Genomic DNA, 18,367 nt, shown 5'->3' with positions numbered 1-18,367 from the left:
GGCAAACAAACGTTTGAATTCTGCGCATAGATGGGTGATCAGTGGTGGGAGAACATGCGTAAGGGACTACGTCTTTGTCCTTAATTATGATGTGTTTCTTTGCAGATCGAATAGCAATGTCATTGAATTCAAGGAAAGGTTCACCAGCAATGATATCAGATCCTATATCACCTTTAATAACAAGGGCATCAAGTTTGAATGTATGTGAACCCCGAGTTATGGAAACGTTTTTAATTTCACCAAGTGTGTTTAAAGGTGTTGTTACATCAGCTTGGACAGCTCCTTGGACAGTTGTTTGAATGTCTAAGCCTACAGATTTAGCGAAACGTTCACTGACAAGGCTTGATTCAGCACCTGTGTCAAGACAAACAGTTGCTGGAAATTGTTTGTAAAAACATTGCATGTGAGGGGAGCTACTGGTACTAACACGACGTTGAATGACATGTGATCGTTGGATAATTTGTGAAGAATTTTCTTCTGGCTGAAATTCGTCAGTTTGTGGGTCGAACATTGTTGGGTCCTCAATTTCAACTTGTCTAACTCTGCTCATGCGACGACGGTCAGCCTCGGGTAAAAATCTGCATTGTGAAAGATAGTGTGTGTCAGATGGTCTGTTAGCGGTTCGACATAAAACGCAGTACTTTTTGTTGGATGATTGCTGGTAATTTGGTCTACGAGTGTTCATTTGAGAGCGCATAACCCGTGATTCTTCTACAGTTTGAAGTTCACTTAACAAAGCATCTAAAGCCTGTGATATTTCAGGTTTAATTGAAGCGAGTGTTTTATTTCTCAACTCAGCTCCATATCGTTGTTTTATAAGTGCCGGAAGTCCTGGGTTTATGCGTTCCAACCATAGCAAAACAATAACATTTTCGATTGAAGGTGTGATCTCCTCGTCGACGTCGATAGCGATGCCATGATGGGTCAAACCAGTGTCTTCTGTGACTAGATTATCGTCGAAGAAAGATACGATACGTTGGTAAAGGTCTTCTGGTCGTTCATCGGTTTGTAAACGAATTTGGGTTAAGTCAAGAAAACGTGAGCCTGTAGTTTGAAATCCATAGTGTTCTCTGATTTTGGTCCAAATGTTGTTCAATGAAGTGGAACTTTTAACAATGGTGTTACGAGAGATTATGGTTGCATAATTTGCAATTTGTCCAAGCATGAGTTCCAAGTGGGCACATTTCTGAGCAGCTGTGCGACGACGAGCTTCTGGGATGTTTTCTCCATCATTAGTGAAACCACGAGTGGGAGTGGCAGTTGACTTTTTCTGCCAACTGATTCCTTCCTCAAGGAAAGGAGCAAAGTTGTTGTCAAGTGATAATATGTATATCAAATTCTCTTTCCAATTTGTAAAAGAATTAAGAGTCTCAGTTTTCGTTAGAGTCCACTGCTTTGGAGCTCTCGAGGTTGCCATTTCTTCAAGGTGTCTTGATCAGAATAAATGTATCAGCAATTATTCTTCTTGTAGCCAAGTTCGTTCTAGAACCTATCACCACGTAATTAAAGTAAGACAGCTTATAAGAGATAATGGAAGTCTTAACTCGATAAGAACCTAATAGCATATGAAACACGAGACTGCGACAAAACGAAAGTGATAAAAACATGTCTCGATAAACCTAACATAAAATATATACTCAACACTATAAACAATAAAATAAGCGAGACTCATCTCGCAGGAGGAGTTCATAATGGGGCGCGTAAAGCGCACGAATAAATGTTAACAAAAGGTAATCCACGAAGGAGTTTACGAATGGGGCGCGAAAGCACCAAAATAACAAATAAAATAAACAACAACTGGCGATGGATGAAGACAACAATGAAACATACAATTGGGAACTTGATTAAAACCCATAATTTACCTCGTTGTCGCATTTTCTTTAAAACACGGTCGATAACAATCCGCGATTTGATTAATAACACTTACGACTCGGCAGATTATTCAAGTGATCCTGATGATGACGACCTTCCACCATCCCTTCCACCATCCCTTCCACCATCCCTTCCACCAAGGAGGAATATGTCAACATCATCTACATCCACACCACACTTTCCTGCTCCAACAACCTCCACACCAAGCTCTACAACAACCCCCACCGTTAGTTCAATTGATTTGACAAATATATCTTATAATAGAGAAGATGTTACACCAGTGGAACAAGAAACTAGCATCTCATCAGAGAGAGAAGAAAACCCATCAGAAGAAAATGAGTATACAGCCACCACACAACAAGAGCAACATGAAGAAATGAGATTAGCACGCTTGGCACGAGTTGAGCCAGACTTGTCATTAGAAGATGACCATATTGTAATTGCTGTCAGACATATCGAATTGAATAAAACATTCACAAGATTTTTCAAACCAACATCCTTGATGTTAGCTGTCCATGATTGGGTTGGAAGCATATCTTCCACCCCAGAGCATTTCCAATTAATCGATTGTAACAGAAATATTGTCGATTTGTCTCAAGCTCTTGTTGCTGGTGTCTATAATATGAAAAGGGTCGCCCAACCTGTTATAATGTCGCCATCTGGCACCATCGCTTTCAGAGGTTTTGGTGTCAATAACAATATATCTTCTGTTGAGGATGAGAATGGAATCGACAGCAGTACACAAAGAAATGGAAATCTCAATATTGTAGATCATGAAAAGGCTTATGAAAAAGTTAACGATTTCCGACAAGTTGCCCTATCAGAATTATCCAACGATTCAGTTAAATGTGAAGTAGGAATGCAAAGTATTGTTGACGATCTATTAACAATCTATAAAGTAAATCAAATTGACAACTACAAAACAATTGATATGACTATTAAAGGAGAGGAAGACGCAGTTGGCCATGGTGTTCTGAAAGACGCATTCTCGGAATTTTTCGACAGGGTGAACGACTTGGATGTCTACGACCCTGATGAGCTTGAGATAATAGGTAAAGTCTTTACCCATGCATTTCTGTTGTTTGGAATGTTTCCTTTTACAATTCCAAAAGCTTCCATCAAATACATGCTATTCAATTCGGTAACTTCTTCAGTCATTTTTTCAATCTTTACCGGAAAAAGAAGAGCGGATGATAAAAGATTTTGAAATGGGTCACAATGACATAGAAACTGATGCAATAGTAGATATTTTGTGTTTACACAAGGTTACCGCAATTCCATCCAGCTCAAATGTTATGAGACTTTGTTTGAAAGCTGCACGCAAATGTCTTGTACAAGAATGCTTCTTTGTTTTTCAAGCTTTAAAGGAAGGAATGAAATTTTTCTCCTCCTTTACTACTGAAATGCTTGATTCAATCTACACATGTACAACCCCAACTCCATCCAAAATTTTGAAATCCCTTGAGGTTAATGAAAAAAATCAAACCGAAGCAAAAGTAGCCACCTTTTTGTATCGCTTTATTCGTATGTGTAATGTTGAAGAGTTGCGCGTTTTTCTCCGTTTCTGCACTGCTTCATCATCATTTTTACCTAACACTGTCATAAAGGTCGCGTTTGTAAATGCTCCTGTTGACCATATGGCACCGGCTTCAAAGACATGCTTTTCAATTTTGTATTTACCACGTCAGTACACCAAATTTGATCAATTTCGAAACAACTTAAATACCTACGTTTTGAATCCAAATACACGAGAGGCATGGGCTTTGCATGATACAATGGACAGTTGATTTTGGTGAACATGTCCTGTTTATAATTTTTCTTTATTTTATACTGCCTGTTGCCTTTGGAGATTCTTTGAATCTTGTCTAATGAAGTAGAGTTATGATCGAGGCGAAAAAAAAGCTCTAGGTTAAATACTGACCACTGTTTCATCGGTTGAGCTATTTCAATTCTACAATATGATAATTCGTTCTTTTGTTTACTAATTTTACAAGAAACTTCTTTTGTATTTTTGCCTTTTGATTTAGTACTTTAAATATGTTTAAACTTTATAGTTATTTTTTTGTTTTTAACATCGAACCATTTGTTAAGCCGGACATGCTCAAACCAGCCTATGCCATACCAGCCTATGTCATTTTTATTTGTTAATATATATTTACTTTGTTAGAAATTTATTTCATACATTTACTGTTTTTGACTCAGGGTAGGGTAAGCACTTGCAACATATTTTGAGACCATCATGTCAGTTATTTGATTTTACGCTTTTATTTGCACGTGCTTAATACAAGAAGCTTCTTTTGTATCCTTGCCTTTTGATTTACTTTAAATCTGTTTAAACTTTTTTTTACCAAAAGAATTAATTAACCAAGGATTCGGGGAGTTTATTCGAAATAACACGGAATTTTACTTTAAAGATTATGATTTGATTCCCATAAATTTCTAAGAATCAAAGGTTTTTTATGCTCATCAATCTCATTCCCTCACTCCCTTCCTTTGAGAAGTTCCCCCTCTCAATTTGTTTAATCTTTACCAGACAATTATTATATAAACTGGAAAAACAACCGACTGATTTTTGCTGATTTGTAATGTTCAAGGCTAGTCTGTGCAGTATCCTCGTCCTACAGTGTGGCAAAAGAAGAGCAATTAGTGCCACAGAAACTCTAAAACTTTGATAGCTTGGCTTTGTCTTTTCACGAAATTTTGGCATGTCCTTGAAGATATTCTATAAACTTTCTGACAATACATTTGTCAACCAAATTTCTTTGCCAATAAATCAAAAATCCTTTGTTGGACCTACCTGGAGGTCCTATAAATTAACCTTTGTCCGTCCGTCCGTTAGTTACCAGCTTTTGTCGAGATTGGCTCATTAGTTTTTTCTGATTTTTTGCACAATGATGCAAAATGGCAATACCTAAATTGTGGCGGAGCCCGATTTTCAAAAAAATTCAATTCCGGTCGAAAATGCCGAAAAACTGTTTTTTTTTTGGCATTTTATCGAGATTTTAGCATTCATTTTTTCTGATTTTTTGCTCAAAGATGCGTATTAACAATATTCAAAACGGCCGAGTCCGATTTTTGAGAAAAAAGTTTTTCCGGCGGAAAATGCCTGGAATATGCCGGAATTCGCCGTTTTTCTAGATTTTCATTGAACTTTTTCCTTATAATTGGTTGTTTTTTCATTCAAAAACATTATTAATAGCAATGCCCACCATCAATTATGTTTCAATTTTCAATAAAATTGATTTTTGAAGCCGGAACTATTTTAAAAGTCGCCGGAACAACCTATCTTCGCCGGAAAGACAGTATTTCTTGAATTTCTCGAGCTGTACTTTATATTTTTTTATGAAATTTTGCACACTGATGCAATATGACAATACCTAAAATGTGACGGAGCCAGATTTTCTAAAATAATGTTTTCCGGTTAGTTTTTCTTATTTTTGCAGAAAGATGCGTATTCGCAATGCTCAAAACATGGCCGAGTTCAATTTTTGAGAAAATAATTTTTCGGTTGAAAATGCCGGAAATCGCCGTTTTTGCAGATTTTCATTGGATTTTTTCCTTATATTTCTGTTTTTCACACAAAAACATTATTGATAACAATGCTCACCATCAAGCATGATTCAATTGTCAATAAAATTGATTTTTGCAACCAGAACTTCCTATTTATTTTTCCCCAAACGCCAATGTTTTGAACCAATTGAAATTTATTATCAAATTTCCTTAACCTTTTGTGGCCAGAATACGTAGGTATTATCGTTCGAAAAAGGGCTGTTTAGCCCTCCGTCAGCTGGCAAATGCTCATAACCACTGCATCTTCGGTCCAAAACCTTGGTCAGAAAACAATTTTTATACCCAATCTTTATAGCCAAAAGTTACCCTTGGAGAGACCTTTTTGAATAGTTTTCCATCCTTAGAGAGATTTTTTGCAATTAAACAAGATTTTTAAATAATGATGAACTTTTCGACCCATGGAGCGAGACCACTTTGAAATTTTCAGATTTTTGTAATTCATTATCACTGAAAAAGGAAAGAATTCAGGAAACGGGATAAATTTGAAAAAGAGTTTAGTTCGGGGCGGAGTAAACAGTGGCGGAGGTGTCTACAGTGTTTACAGCATTTTGTTCCAAAACTCTACCGTAATTGTTAGATCACTTTTTAAGGTGAAAAAACCGACTCTTGTCGCCTGCACATACACCCGCACCCATTTTCGCTTTAGTGCCCTTCGAAAAATTGATCGGATATCGGTATTACAAAGTCCCTTACGCCCCTTCCACAATAAAGTAAAATGCTTTATTATCAATTTTTAAAATATTAAGATATTTTTTGTTTGTTCCCATTAGAAAATGCAGGGAACCGTTTACATACCTATTTCTCATAATTAAAAGTAAAAAATAAATTTGATTTTTCAAAAATAACAGGGAGCAAAGCGAGCTAAATTATCATATGGTAAAGAGCCATCTCGGACGACGCCGGGATGGGTAGTTATACTAAGGAACACTTATATAGCTTTGCTATACAAGTGTCCTTGGTTGTACTGATAATCTCTCTGAGGACACGCATGACACACTCATTTTGTTTCTACAATCATGGACTTTAATGTTTCAGAAAAACACTAGAAAATGCTGGAAAAACAACGAAATGGTCCCGCCCCCCGCCCAGTGGCAATGTTTAGTGCGAATGGCCTTTCCACCGACTTTTCCAATGCTCTTAAACTTTGCCACTGGGTTGGGGGGAGGCTTGAAGCTTAAATTCTACTCTCGTCGCACAATTTTCGTCTATTGTACCGTTACACTATACTATTAAAGTTAGTACCAGTCTTCTAATAGCGTCATCCGCGAAATTAAGTCTCCACGAAATCTATTATTTTCTATCTTCTATGTTAGTACATTTAGTTATAAATATAAAAAGCTAGTGTCGAATCTTCTATGTAGGATTTGAGCCATACCCATTTCCTACATAACATAATTTGCGGTGCCTGCGTGGGATATTCAAACGCTGGATTGAAAGTAACCGCCAACCTAGTTACATTTAAGACTGAATTGTAGACCAAACCCCAGGTAGTGTAGGTCTGCTTAATTATCTACCACCCTCTTTCCGGTTCGGTTTTTTATTTTGAGGTGTCGTACAGAATCTTGGCGAATTAATAATTTGAATGACAAATGCAAATGTATTGTATATACATAACTAACATACCTTAACATAAATACAACATAAATAATCTGCAACATATCTTCAAAACTGGTGGTGTAAAAGATTATACACTCATACAAGTCCAAATTAAAGCATCAAAATATAGTTTTATGAGGCAAAATTTTGTTGGTTCACACAGAAGACACGTCAGGAACTTAAGGGCCATAGTGAATTTTTCATAATTGCCGTGTTTAAAATGTGTTTTCTGACTCATGTAACCAACAAAACTATGGCATGTTATACATTTTCTGTTAGACAAACTATTCCTGAATCTGAAAATTCAAAAATTACATTGAAAAAATTTGATGAAGAAGAAAATGAAGACTTTTGCGAGGAAGAGTATTTCAACTTTGAAGAGCTTAGTTTCGGCGAAGAAAAAACATTTTGAAACATTTTTCGCAGTAGATGGTGTATCTTTTACCGAACAATAAAAATTTTTGCGGAAAATTTTTGTAAATGCTTCTTTGTCTCGAATTCTTCAAAATAGTGGTTTTTCATCAATTTTTCATCTGGATTTTGCTTAAAAAAACAGTCATAACTTTTGACACATCTTTTTAGAAAAATTTTCCGCAAAATTTAAAATAGTTCAATTCTTTGCGGACAGTTTGAAGAAAGTTCGAAACAAAAAGGTTAATTACCCATTAAAACTTAGCACTTTTTATAAAAGAAGGTGATGCAACATATTATTAACGTCTTTTTAAAGTTCATAACGTCATTTTTGCATTTAAGTTCTTAATTACTCTTAAGGGGTTTGATTAAAAAGCAATTTATAAAGGCAATTCTTTGTTAAAAGTGTTAAAGAATCTAAAACATAACTTTTATGTTCAGATGCTAAAACCAATTTTCTGACTATGGTCAGAGCCCTTAAGTTCTCAATAAATCTAATTTCTTCTACTTCTTTTTCGAAAACAAAATATATTTTCCAAACTATGATTGGTGCCTCACAGAAAATTTAAACATTACGTAATGTTATATTGGCGTATATCACATATATCGGCCAAAGGCGGCATAAATCTCTGGACAAAGGAAATATCACTTATTAAGCATCCTCTATAAGGAGCGCGAATCCATTAGTGGATGCCAGCAGCTTGAGTTACATTTTCATGGGGCACGACCTTTAGGGTACCCTGTTTGGAGTATCAGAATCTGCTCGAAGATACTTTAATGCTAATCGGATATACTTCCGCGGGATTAAATTTCCTGGTTGGGCCTATCTGCGAAATTCAAAAGATTTCGCGGTTGGCACTATTGGTTGACAATATTTTTACAATTTTGTGACTTATACTCTCAAATCATGCATATTGGTTATTGAAATACACATTATTTCCGCCTCTTTGATGCCAGTAACCATTCAAATGGTATTTATTTGACATGTTTTAAATTTTGTTTAGAAATATTTCGCGCATGAGACCCTTCCAAATTTCCGTTGGGACTTAATTTCGCAGATGACACCCATTCGATTTTTGCAACCCTTAGAGAGACTTTGAAAGGTGAAAAACCGACCCTTACCGTCTGCACATACCCAGCACCCATTTTTGCCTAAGTGTGCCAACCCTCCCGGGGATAGAGGTTTGTCGTCGGAAATCCCTGAGATAGATATCAGGGATATTTTAATCCTTCCCTTAGTACTTATTCATTGCCCATTGAAAGGTTTTAATTCTCGATATTTTAGTAAAAAAACTTTAAAACTACCAACATCTCTACTAACGACCGCCGTTTTTGACGGCGACATTATGAGGAAGAAATCTTTGGTGAATCGCCCGATTCGCCAGTTTTATTTGGTAGAATTTAGCTGAATTTTATTTCAGTTAATAATATTGGCGATACGATAGTGACCTTTTTTCTTTCTCGGGGGAAAAAAAGCACAAAACACTACCTAAACTTAGATATAGCCCCCTCCCCCGCTAGGAACTAAAGCACCATGGGTGCCAGAGGTACCAGACTAAGCAAAAAAGGAAAGAAAAAACATATAATAGAGCTCCGATCTTAGGTAAAAGGGTCCAGCTTTGTGAAGAAATTAAGCAACAGAATAAAGTATTGATTTATTTAGGATTGAAAGGCGATAGAAAAAGGAGGGGTTAAGTGCTTGAAATGCAACGCCTGCTAGGGTCTAAAGTTGGTCGTACTAAGATTGTTTTGAATGGGAATATAAATAGAGCAGTGCAAAAAAAGTGCTGAGTGTTTTTTCAACAGAGTTAGTTCGAAATCACAGAAAGGGTCTACAGTAACAGAAAGCCATGCCTATCTATTATGAGTGGGAATCGAACCTTGGTCGCCTGTACAGGAATCAAGGTTGATGTCCACCATAGCCACAACGCCTAAATTTATGCTCGTTGAAAAAACCAACCCGAAGTCGATCGAATAAAACTAACTCCTTGAATGTGGGAGAAGTCAGATTGCTAGTGATATCGTTGCTTACTCGTCAATTTTTATTCACAAGCTGTGTGAATACACCCCTAATTCTGAATATATTTTTTCTTGACACGTTCCACCAAAACAGACAATTTTATTCTTGACTAGTTGAATATCTTAACTGACATACCATAATATTAAGCTTTTATTTTACATGCTAGGGGAGCGGTAATAAAAATAAAGTACTATTAGTAGGGGGAAATTTGTAAAATAGCTCGATTCTTTTAGTCAAAGCACTTGTTATACATTTTTGGAAAGCTAAGGGGGAAGCTAAACCCTATGATTTTTGCCTGAGACCATCATATTTGTCCGAAAATCACACCAAAGTGTCCAAAAAAAATTGGCACCCAAGTTATGTTTTGTATCATATTCTGATGCTCTTCAAAATTTATCAATGTAAGATAAAACCAATACGTTACAGTATAATATTTCAAAATCATAAGACAGTTCCATAATTGTGGAAACAAAATTGGAAAAAGTAATGGAAATTTTACAGAAAATCAAAAATGTTACATTAAATTCTATTTATGTCATCAAGGAGTGTTTGGAAAAGTTGTAAGCCTTCAGTAGTATTGCTTGGTATAGACAGTGAATTTTCTTGAATTATTATGTGTGCCAGCTCAAAAAACTCGTCTGAACATATATAACCAGACACAACATTTTTAGTGCATAAGTCTTTTACAATTCGATAGTCAAACTGGTTTAAAGGAAACTTGCAATCAGTGACTGATGGGTCTGAAGAAGATGGTGTAAAATAAAGAACATTGGGTCTTCCGGCAGGCCTTATTTGACTATCAGCATTCGAAGATGGCCTTATGCGATGATTATTCCAGTTTTCCATTGTCCGGTCAAGATCTTGTTGCAGTAATGGATAAAAACAGAACTTTATTGCATCACAATGCAAGGGATTAGAAGTATCAAAAAGGTCTTGTTCGATAATGTCTTTAAAGAAATTAATCCACCAATTTGTGCATGTTCGACGAAGCATCGACCACCAAGCTTCAATCCTCTGATTGGTTATAGATTTCCCATATTTGAAGCTCATTTCACCTGCACTTTGATCGTTTCCAGACCTTCTTAAAAATCTTTGAGCTGCAGCAATATATATATTCTCAGTTCCTCGGTCACCAACCACCTTTCTTGGAATACCTGACAAGTTTTGCACAGCATCAAGATAAAAGTTGCTCACAACTGCTGGATCTTTATTGGATACTGCCACTTTTAACCATATGATACGTCTACTGAAGCCATCAATTGCACCATGAATACCAAACCCATATGGCTTAAGTTTATCATACCGATCCAAATGCCAGACATAATTTGGACCATTTGACCAATACTGTCTTCTTCTCAATACATTTCTAGTTCTTCTTTCAACACCCTCTGGATCAAGGGATTTTAGAATCAAGGCAACATTCTTTCTAGTAGTACGAATTCCATTTTGTACACATCTCTGATGCATTAGTCTGTAACCCAAGGAGGAGCCACTACCTTCCAACTGTCTATTAATGAATGAGATAACAAGCCGAGTGTCACTTCCATGTTTTCTTCTATACAAGTTTAGTCTCCTAAGGATACGATGAAGCTTCCTTATACTGATTGTAATTGAATGGAGTTCGGTTAATGATAATAAAATTTCTTCATAATCATAACCACGATTGAAATACTGAACGACAAGGTTCTCAATGTCTCCGACATCCGTCATTATTGTTGAATGAACCTTTTTAGAATTTCACTTTCGCTTTCACTTTACCAAATTTCTATCACATTGTATAAGCCATTATCATTGGACAAGCCAAGTCACGTGATTGAAGTTATTTGTCACGTGACCATGTGGTCAGGTTTCCTAAAAACGTTAGGGCTCGTACGGTGCAAATTTGCACGATAGCCCTCGTATGGTGCATATTTGGACGATAAGACTCGTATGGTGCAAATTTGCACGATAGAACACTCGTATAGTACAAATTTGCACGATAGAACACTCGTATGGTGTAAATTTGCACGATAGCCCTCGTACGGTGCAAATTTGCACGATAGCCCTCGTACGGTGCAAATTTGCACGATAGCCCTCGTACGGTGCAAATTTGCATCATAGAACACTCGTAAAGGGCAAATTCGCACGATAGCCCTCGTATGGTGCAAATTTGCACGATAGCCCTCGTACGGTGCAAATTTGCACGATAGCCCTCGTACGGTGCAAATTTGCACGATAGCCCTCGTATGGTGCAAATTTGCACGATAGGGCTCGTATGGTGTAAATTTGCACGATAGCCATCGTATGGTGCAAATTTGCACGATAGCCCTCGTATGGTGTAAATTTGCATGGTAGGGCTCGTATGGTGCAAATTTGCACGATAGGACACTCGTATGGTGCAAATTTGCACGATAGGACTCGTACGGTGTAAATTTGCACGATAGAACACTCGTATGGTGCAAATTTGCACGATAGCCTTCGTATGGTGTAAATTTGCATGATAGGGCTCGTATGGTGAAAATTTGCACGATAGGACACTCGTATGGTGCAAATTTGCACGATAGCCCTCGTACGGTGCAAATTTGCACGATAGCCCTCGTATGGTGTAAATTTGCATGATAGGGCTCGTATGGTGCAAATTTGCACGATAGCCCTCGTATGGTGCAAATTTCCACGATAGCCCTGGTGCAAATTTGCACGATAGAACACCCGTATGGTGCAAATTTGCACGATAGCCCTCGTACGGTGTAAATTTGCATCATAGAACACTCGTATGGTGCAAATTTGCACGATAGCCCTCGTACGGTGCAAATTTGCACGATAGGACACTCGTATGGTGCAAATTTGCACGATAGAACACCCGTATGGTGCAAATTTGCACGATAGCCCTCGTACGGTGTAAATTTGCATCATAGAACACTCGTATGGTGCAAATTTGCACGATAGCCCTCGTACGGTGCAAATTTGCACGATAGGACACTCGTATGGTGCAAATTTGCACGATAGAACACCCGTATGGTGCAAATTTGCACGATAGCCCTCGTATGGTGGAAATTTGCACGATAGCCCTCGTATGGTGCAAATTTGCACGATAGGGCGCGTATGGTGCAATTTGCACGATAGAACACTCGTCTTTTATTTTGAGATCGCTGAAATAAACCTAAACTGGAAATTTGCTTTCTGTATTTAATCAAAACACAAAATAAAAGTTCATTTTTTTGTTGCTGTAATAAAAAGACAAGCGTGAAAAAGTTGGCAGTAAGGAACCACCGTACGTATTACTTCGAATAAACGCCCCCTCCTCAAATAAATGTTGCATTTAAAGGTACTATAAAATGCTCGAAGTGCTACTGAGAATGTTTTACTAAAGGAAGAAACGCATCGATTCATAGTATTTCAACTCGTACTTTCGTGACTAATAGGCAGGACTTGCGACTAAGCAGGACCTGCGCTAAAACAAACATTGAAAAGATGAATTCTTTATGGAATCTGGAGAACGTAGGACAAAAGAGGAATTGTTCAATAAAAAGAATAACGCCTCTCTTAAAAGTTAAAACTTGATAAACACCCCGGGACGTTTATTTTAAGTAATACGACAAACCAAGAGATAAAATGACTTTTATCACGATAAATCTTTTTTGTCGTTGTTAATTTATCACAGTTATCAAGACAGGCTTTTTCTTCAATTCGACAGTTGGAGGGGGTAAATCACCAGAAAACGTCGACAACAACAAATAAGAAATTATTCCCCACTTAAACAAAGTCGAATATTTGAAGATTCATCTGAGACATCCAAAACTGAATCAAACATTTCTAGTGCTTTACCCCATCCAAAAATTTATCGCAATAAAAGTCATAATGTCTCTTTACGGATGCGAAATCTTCAACCTCGTAATGACCATCACCTATCTGCCCTATTTGGACTTTTTGTAATATAAAAACAGCCGAGTCTTGCGTTGTAGGGTGGTTACCAGAATTTTCCGGTTACTAGCCGTGAACGTCTATCACAGTTTTTCCAGGTTTGTCTCCTGAAATCTCGTAAAAGGAAATATGTAGTCCAAGTAAAGAAGGCATTATCTTGTGAAAGTAAGTTAACAAATATTCTTAAATTCTGAAATACTGTAACACATTCTTGGGAAATTCATGACAAACATAAATTTCAGATTTTTGTATCTTGTTTGAAATTCTATTAGTTTTCAAGCAGAAACTTTAAAAATTATAAACCTAAAATATCCTTGATTTCAAAAATGATAAGTCTTAAAATCTATGAAAAGAATATTTTTGAAAAAACATTGCAAAACAAGTCTTTTAACAAAACGAGAAAAAAAATACACGTTTATAAGGAACTCGAGGCTGAATAAGGAATTGTTAAGAATTCTCAGGCTGACAATAAGAATAAAATTTGTTCAGCAGTGTGCTTCATATTTTGAACAATACAAATTAAATCCGCCTTTAGGGCTCGTTTTTTGTGTGTGTTTTTTAGCTTAGCAACAAATCAAAAATTTTTATATATCATCATATATAAGGGTCCCCTTTTGTTTACAGCTGGGACATAGCTGAACCAATGTTTTATATATAAACTATTACTAGAAAATATAGTGGACCCATTATTTTGACCGCTGGGCCCAAGCGGAACCAAAAAATTTTATATATCGTATATATAAGGGTCCCCTTTTTTTATAGCTGGGACATGGCTGAACCAATGTTTTATATATAAACTATTACTAAAAAAATATAGTGGACCCATTATTTTGACCGCTGGGCCCAAGCGGAACCGTAGAAATCGAATCAAAAGATAAAAAAACCACTGACAAAATCTAAAAGACACTAGTAGGTTTCAATGACAAGAAGAAGGCAAGATTTCAGTCTTAAACATTTACACGCTTTTTTGGCCCAGCGCAAGCGAACGGGCCTTTCAAGAGCGCTGTGGTGTGTGTTTGTTACCATTTGTTTACTAGACGGGATTTCAAAATATACTTCGCACTTTTTACAGGCTAGCTAGTTAAAATCTTCGCTTAGCGGATAAGAACTAGTATTTTCGTGCGCACCTTCGTACGTTCTATCTTTTTAACTTCTTGCTTCTGAAATTGAATTTTGATCTTTGTAAAGTATACTCAAACGTTGGTCAAAATCTCTCTACTGTACTATGATATTTTCATGTGAAGTTCTGTGTGGTTTAGCCACCTCACAAATCTTGGTTGTTGGAACTTTAAAAAAGAAAAGAAGAAGCTCTCAGGAAAAACCTAACATATTTTGACAACTGTGACATTACAAAAGGTAAATTTAAAACTTAATTTTTACTTACTGGTAACTTTGTAAAAGTATAACTGCTTTGGTGTGGCAAGGAAACAATTTTTACCTAGATACACTGCCACCAAGTTTTCAGAGCATGTCATGGGGAAAAGGATAATTACAAGGTCTCAAAAGAAGGTTGTCTACTGCTCATTCCGACATTTTAAATTTTCCAGGGGTTTTGTTGTTTGGAATTGATTGACTAACAGTTAGGTAGGGTCAGGGTTGCTAGTAACGGCTTGTCACTGTGCCGGGTGCATACTCGGCGCCTTGGGCCCCGCAGGGTTGCTAGTAACGGCTCGAATTTCAGTCAGGTTATAAGTCGATGTCGGAATGAGCAATAGACAACCTTCTTTTGAGACCTTGTAATTATCCTCTCCCATGTCATGGCTGTCCCCAAGGAAAAATTATAACATTAAAATCCTGCCCCTAAAATCTGTGAACTCAAAAAAGCTTAAAAAGCCCGAAAAAGTGACAAAATAGGCCAATTTTCAGTGATGTTGCCCTTGAGACTTTAAAATTATCAAACCCAGGGGATGTCAATCGAAGTGACCGAAGTCGATCATAAGATACTTTGTTCCAGACGGTACTAATCGAAGGACCCTCCCGGCGCTCCGGAAACATCCGGTGCAAAAAGTGCCGTTTTTTTCGTGCACCGGAACGTTCCGGTGCTTCCGGTGGAAGAATTCTCCGAAGCGAGCTGCACCGGAACGTTCACGGTGCTTGGTGCATGATTTCCGCAATATAAATCCGATAGCGCTCGCTGTGCTAATCATGTAAAAAGTAACTATACGCACACGCGAATAATCCAAACGATGTTCCCATGTGTGATGCGGTCGTGGCTTCTTCATAACCTCGAAAGTCACATCTTGACTTGTTTCGTATTTTCCAGTCTCTGATTTGATATTTTTCTGATGTTCTGGGACTTTGTGAGTTATTTTCTATGTTTTTCAACTTGTTGAATGCTTGTTGAATGACTTACCGAAAGATCGCCACCGGTGGGATTCAAACCCACTAAATGCAAAGTTCTGTTGATCAGAAACCCAATGCCTTATCCACTGCGCCGCGGATTCATGCCGGACTATAGTTTCTCACGGCTATTTATATTGTATAAACCACAGACCATATTATATTAAGCAGTCTAATCGACATCCGAATACGAAAAGGTTGCTATGGCAGAATTGGGGTACAAATGAACGTGGGGGTTGGAAATTGAATAATTTTTCAAAAATGTATAGTCCGTGGGGGTTGGAAATTTTTTGAAAAATTAATAAGCGTGGGGCACGTTTATTAGGCACCTGAGAGTACACAGGTTCATGGTTGATCGAGACAAAAGCTGGTGTTTATTGTTTCTCACTTATTTTTTCAGATTTGCAACCTATCAAACGTGGTACTTTCTACAAAGAAATCGATCCCTTCAACTATCTTGATTCCAGGTGAGTAGCAATGAGAAATACCTTACATCAGATGATCGGCCGCAGCGACACAAGCTGAGTTTTTTCTTTACAACTGTTTACCTTATACAAGTGTCCGTGCGGCAAACTTAAAAGTACATATGCGTTCGTTAGGTTTTGAATTCGAGACCTGATGATGTATCTCCATTTTCTAGTTTGCCGTGCAGACACTTATATAGCTAACAGCCATACAGAAAAAAACTCAGCATGCGTCACTGCGGCCGATCAGCTAATGTAAGGTATTTTTCATTATGTAATTTCTGCTGGACTACATTATTATTCAACAGAACGTCCTTTTTGAAAAAATATCTATTTTGTGACTATGTTTTAATAATAGCAGAGTCTGTTTCCAATGCCCATAATAGTGACTTAAGATTTAATCAATCTTTTGCTCAAATACACAATACTATCAATTTTTTCGTGAAATACTGCCATACTGTTAGAAAAAAGCTTGGCCCTGGTACTAGCTCTTGGAGATCCCTTTTGAAATTTGGTATACCTTTGCATTATGTGATTATGTTAAAAGTCGCAAATTTTCATGAGATTTAAAAAAAATTTAAGGGAATTATAAGCAAAAAACTGACAGGGTGGTGTAAACCCCCCCTCCGATATAAATACTAAATTTTATTCAATTTATTACTCTTCCTTTATTTTTAGGATTCGACAACTAACGTGTTGGTATCACCTAACGTTTCGGTATCATCTACGATTAAGCCCTCGTCGTGGATTGTTTACCACCTATTCATTCAGCCAAAGCCATACCCAAAGCCAAAGCCTTTTACTGTCTAATTTATTTAATTCATAATTTATTATAATTGTTTGAATATAAATTGAAATCTCTACGAAATTTCTGTTGCATTTTACATCCCTAATACACCGTTTAATAAGATGATATCTATCGAAGCTTATCGGATTTCGATCGGCAACTTTGATTCTACCAGGCAATTTAACCTTCGTTCTATATATAGAAAATTAAGTAACGGCTCCCCAAATAATAATGAAATTTCCCCATTTCTAAAACCCCTCCCATTTTTAGCAGTTATTTTATTCTCTTCCATTATACTAGTTCAGTCGGGTGATATAGAAACTAATCCAGGCCCTGATAACAAACAAAGTAAAACAGTAAAGTACACAGCTTCATTTATGTAGCAGATGAAATATATATTGGAACTGTTCGCATTAATGTTCGTAAATTGACGTTTGAACGTAATCGCATAGTTGTTTGGACGTGATTGTAACATTTGATCTATTCGTTTGTGTGCTCGTTTGCATACATCATATGACGCTGAACGTCTCGACAGCGGTACATGAATAAAAATATAAAAATTGTAAAAGTTGATGTCCAGAGGCCTTGTAGAGAACCCAAGCCCCACCCAAGCTGAGCATTTATCACACTGGCCCAGTCTTTTTCGCCCGTTGTACCGACAAAAAGCCCGTTCGATTAAAAGGGCGAGAAAAAGAAAAATAATTTTCGCTCTATCTTCGAATGGGCTTTTCCAGAAAAAATCCGTTCATGGGGGGTGGAGGATGAATTGTCCAGGGGTATTGAAAAAATACCAAAAAATTGCAATGTCCAGGGGGTAAATTCCAATGTCCAGGGGTAATTTTTTGTGTCCAAGGGGTTGATTTGATGTTTGTCCAGGGGTATAACCCGTGTCCACGGGGTTTAAAATCAAAATAATATATCCTCCACCCCCCATGAACGGATTTTTTCTGGAAGAGCCCAATGCGCAAAAATACGCAAGACTTCTATACAGTCGTGAATTTTGTTATCGAAAAAGGCTCCGACAGACTACTCTAAGAGAAAAGTCTTATGTCCGAAATAAAAAAAACACCAACGAGTGCAAACAATTAGAGCACTTTATTCTTTGAAGTGCAAAATTAACAGCAATCTCTGATGCTGGGCCTTCATGCCGCCAGGCTGCTTGTTATAAGAATATCTTTAGTGAGAATATCAAATAAAACATGACCGAATTTAACAGATTCGAATAACAGGGTTTTGAATTTAAACTTTGAAGCAGAAATATAAATAAATCGTTTGAAAAAAGTTATTATTCCAAATGAAAATGGACGGACTATCCTATCGTATTACTTCGAATAAACGCCCCCTCCTCAAATAAATGTTGCATTTAAAGGTACTATAAAATGATCGAAGTGCTACTGAGAATGTTTT

The 18,367-nt window shown here is 37.1% G+C and overlaps 1 protein-coding gene and 1 long non-coding RNA gene across 2 annotated transcripts; both read left to right on the top strand.

The window, feature by feature from the left end:
* The first annotated feature begins 1,819 nt into the window (after positions 1–1,819).
* LOC136822688 (uncharacterized) lies at positions 1,820–3,079 on the top strand. Its single transcript, XM_067078978.1, has one exon. It carries the CDS (start codon positions 1,820–1,822, stop codon positions 3,077–3,079), a length of 1,260 nt encoding a protein of 419 aa, XP_066935079.1.
* Positions 3,080–14,569: 11,490 nt separating this feature from the next.
* On the top strand, positions 14,570–17,041 carry LOC136822694 (uncharacterized). Its single transcript, XR_010848924.1, has 3 exons — positions 14,570–14,725; positions 16,110–16,176; positions 16,852–17,041. It is a non-coding gene; the product is annotated as an uncharacterized lncRNA (long non-coding RNA).
* Positions 17,042–18,367: the final 1,326 nt, after the last annotated feature.

This window comes from Clytia hemisphaerica, unplaced genomic scaffold, assembly GCF_902728285.1.
Source record: "Clytia hemisphaerica strain Z4C2 unplaced genomic scaffold, Clytia hemisphaerica genome assembly, whole genome shotgun sequence".
Classification (NCBI taxonomy): Eukaryota; Metazoa; Cnidaria; class Hydrozoa; order Leptothecata; family Clytiidae; genus Clytia; species Clytia hemisphaerica.
The sequence above is the reverse complement of the archived record's forward strand: the minus strand, read 5'-3'. Positions and strand labels throughout refer to the sequence as shown.

Coding starts and splice junctions, on each gene's coding strand:
- LOC136822688 (XM_067078978.1), top strand. CDS start 1,820: ATGAAACATACAATTGGGAACTTGATTAAAACCCATAATTTACCTCGT.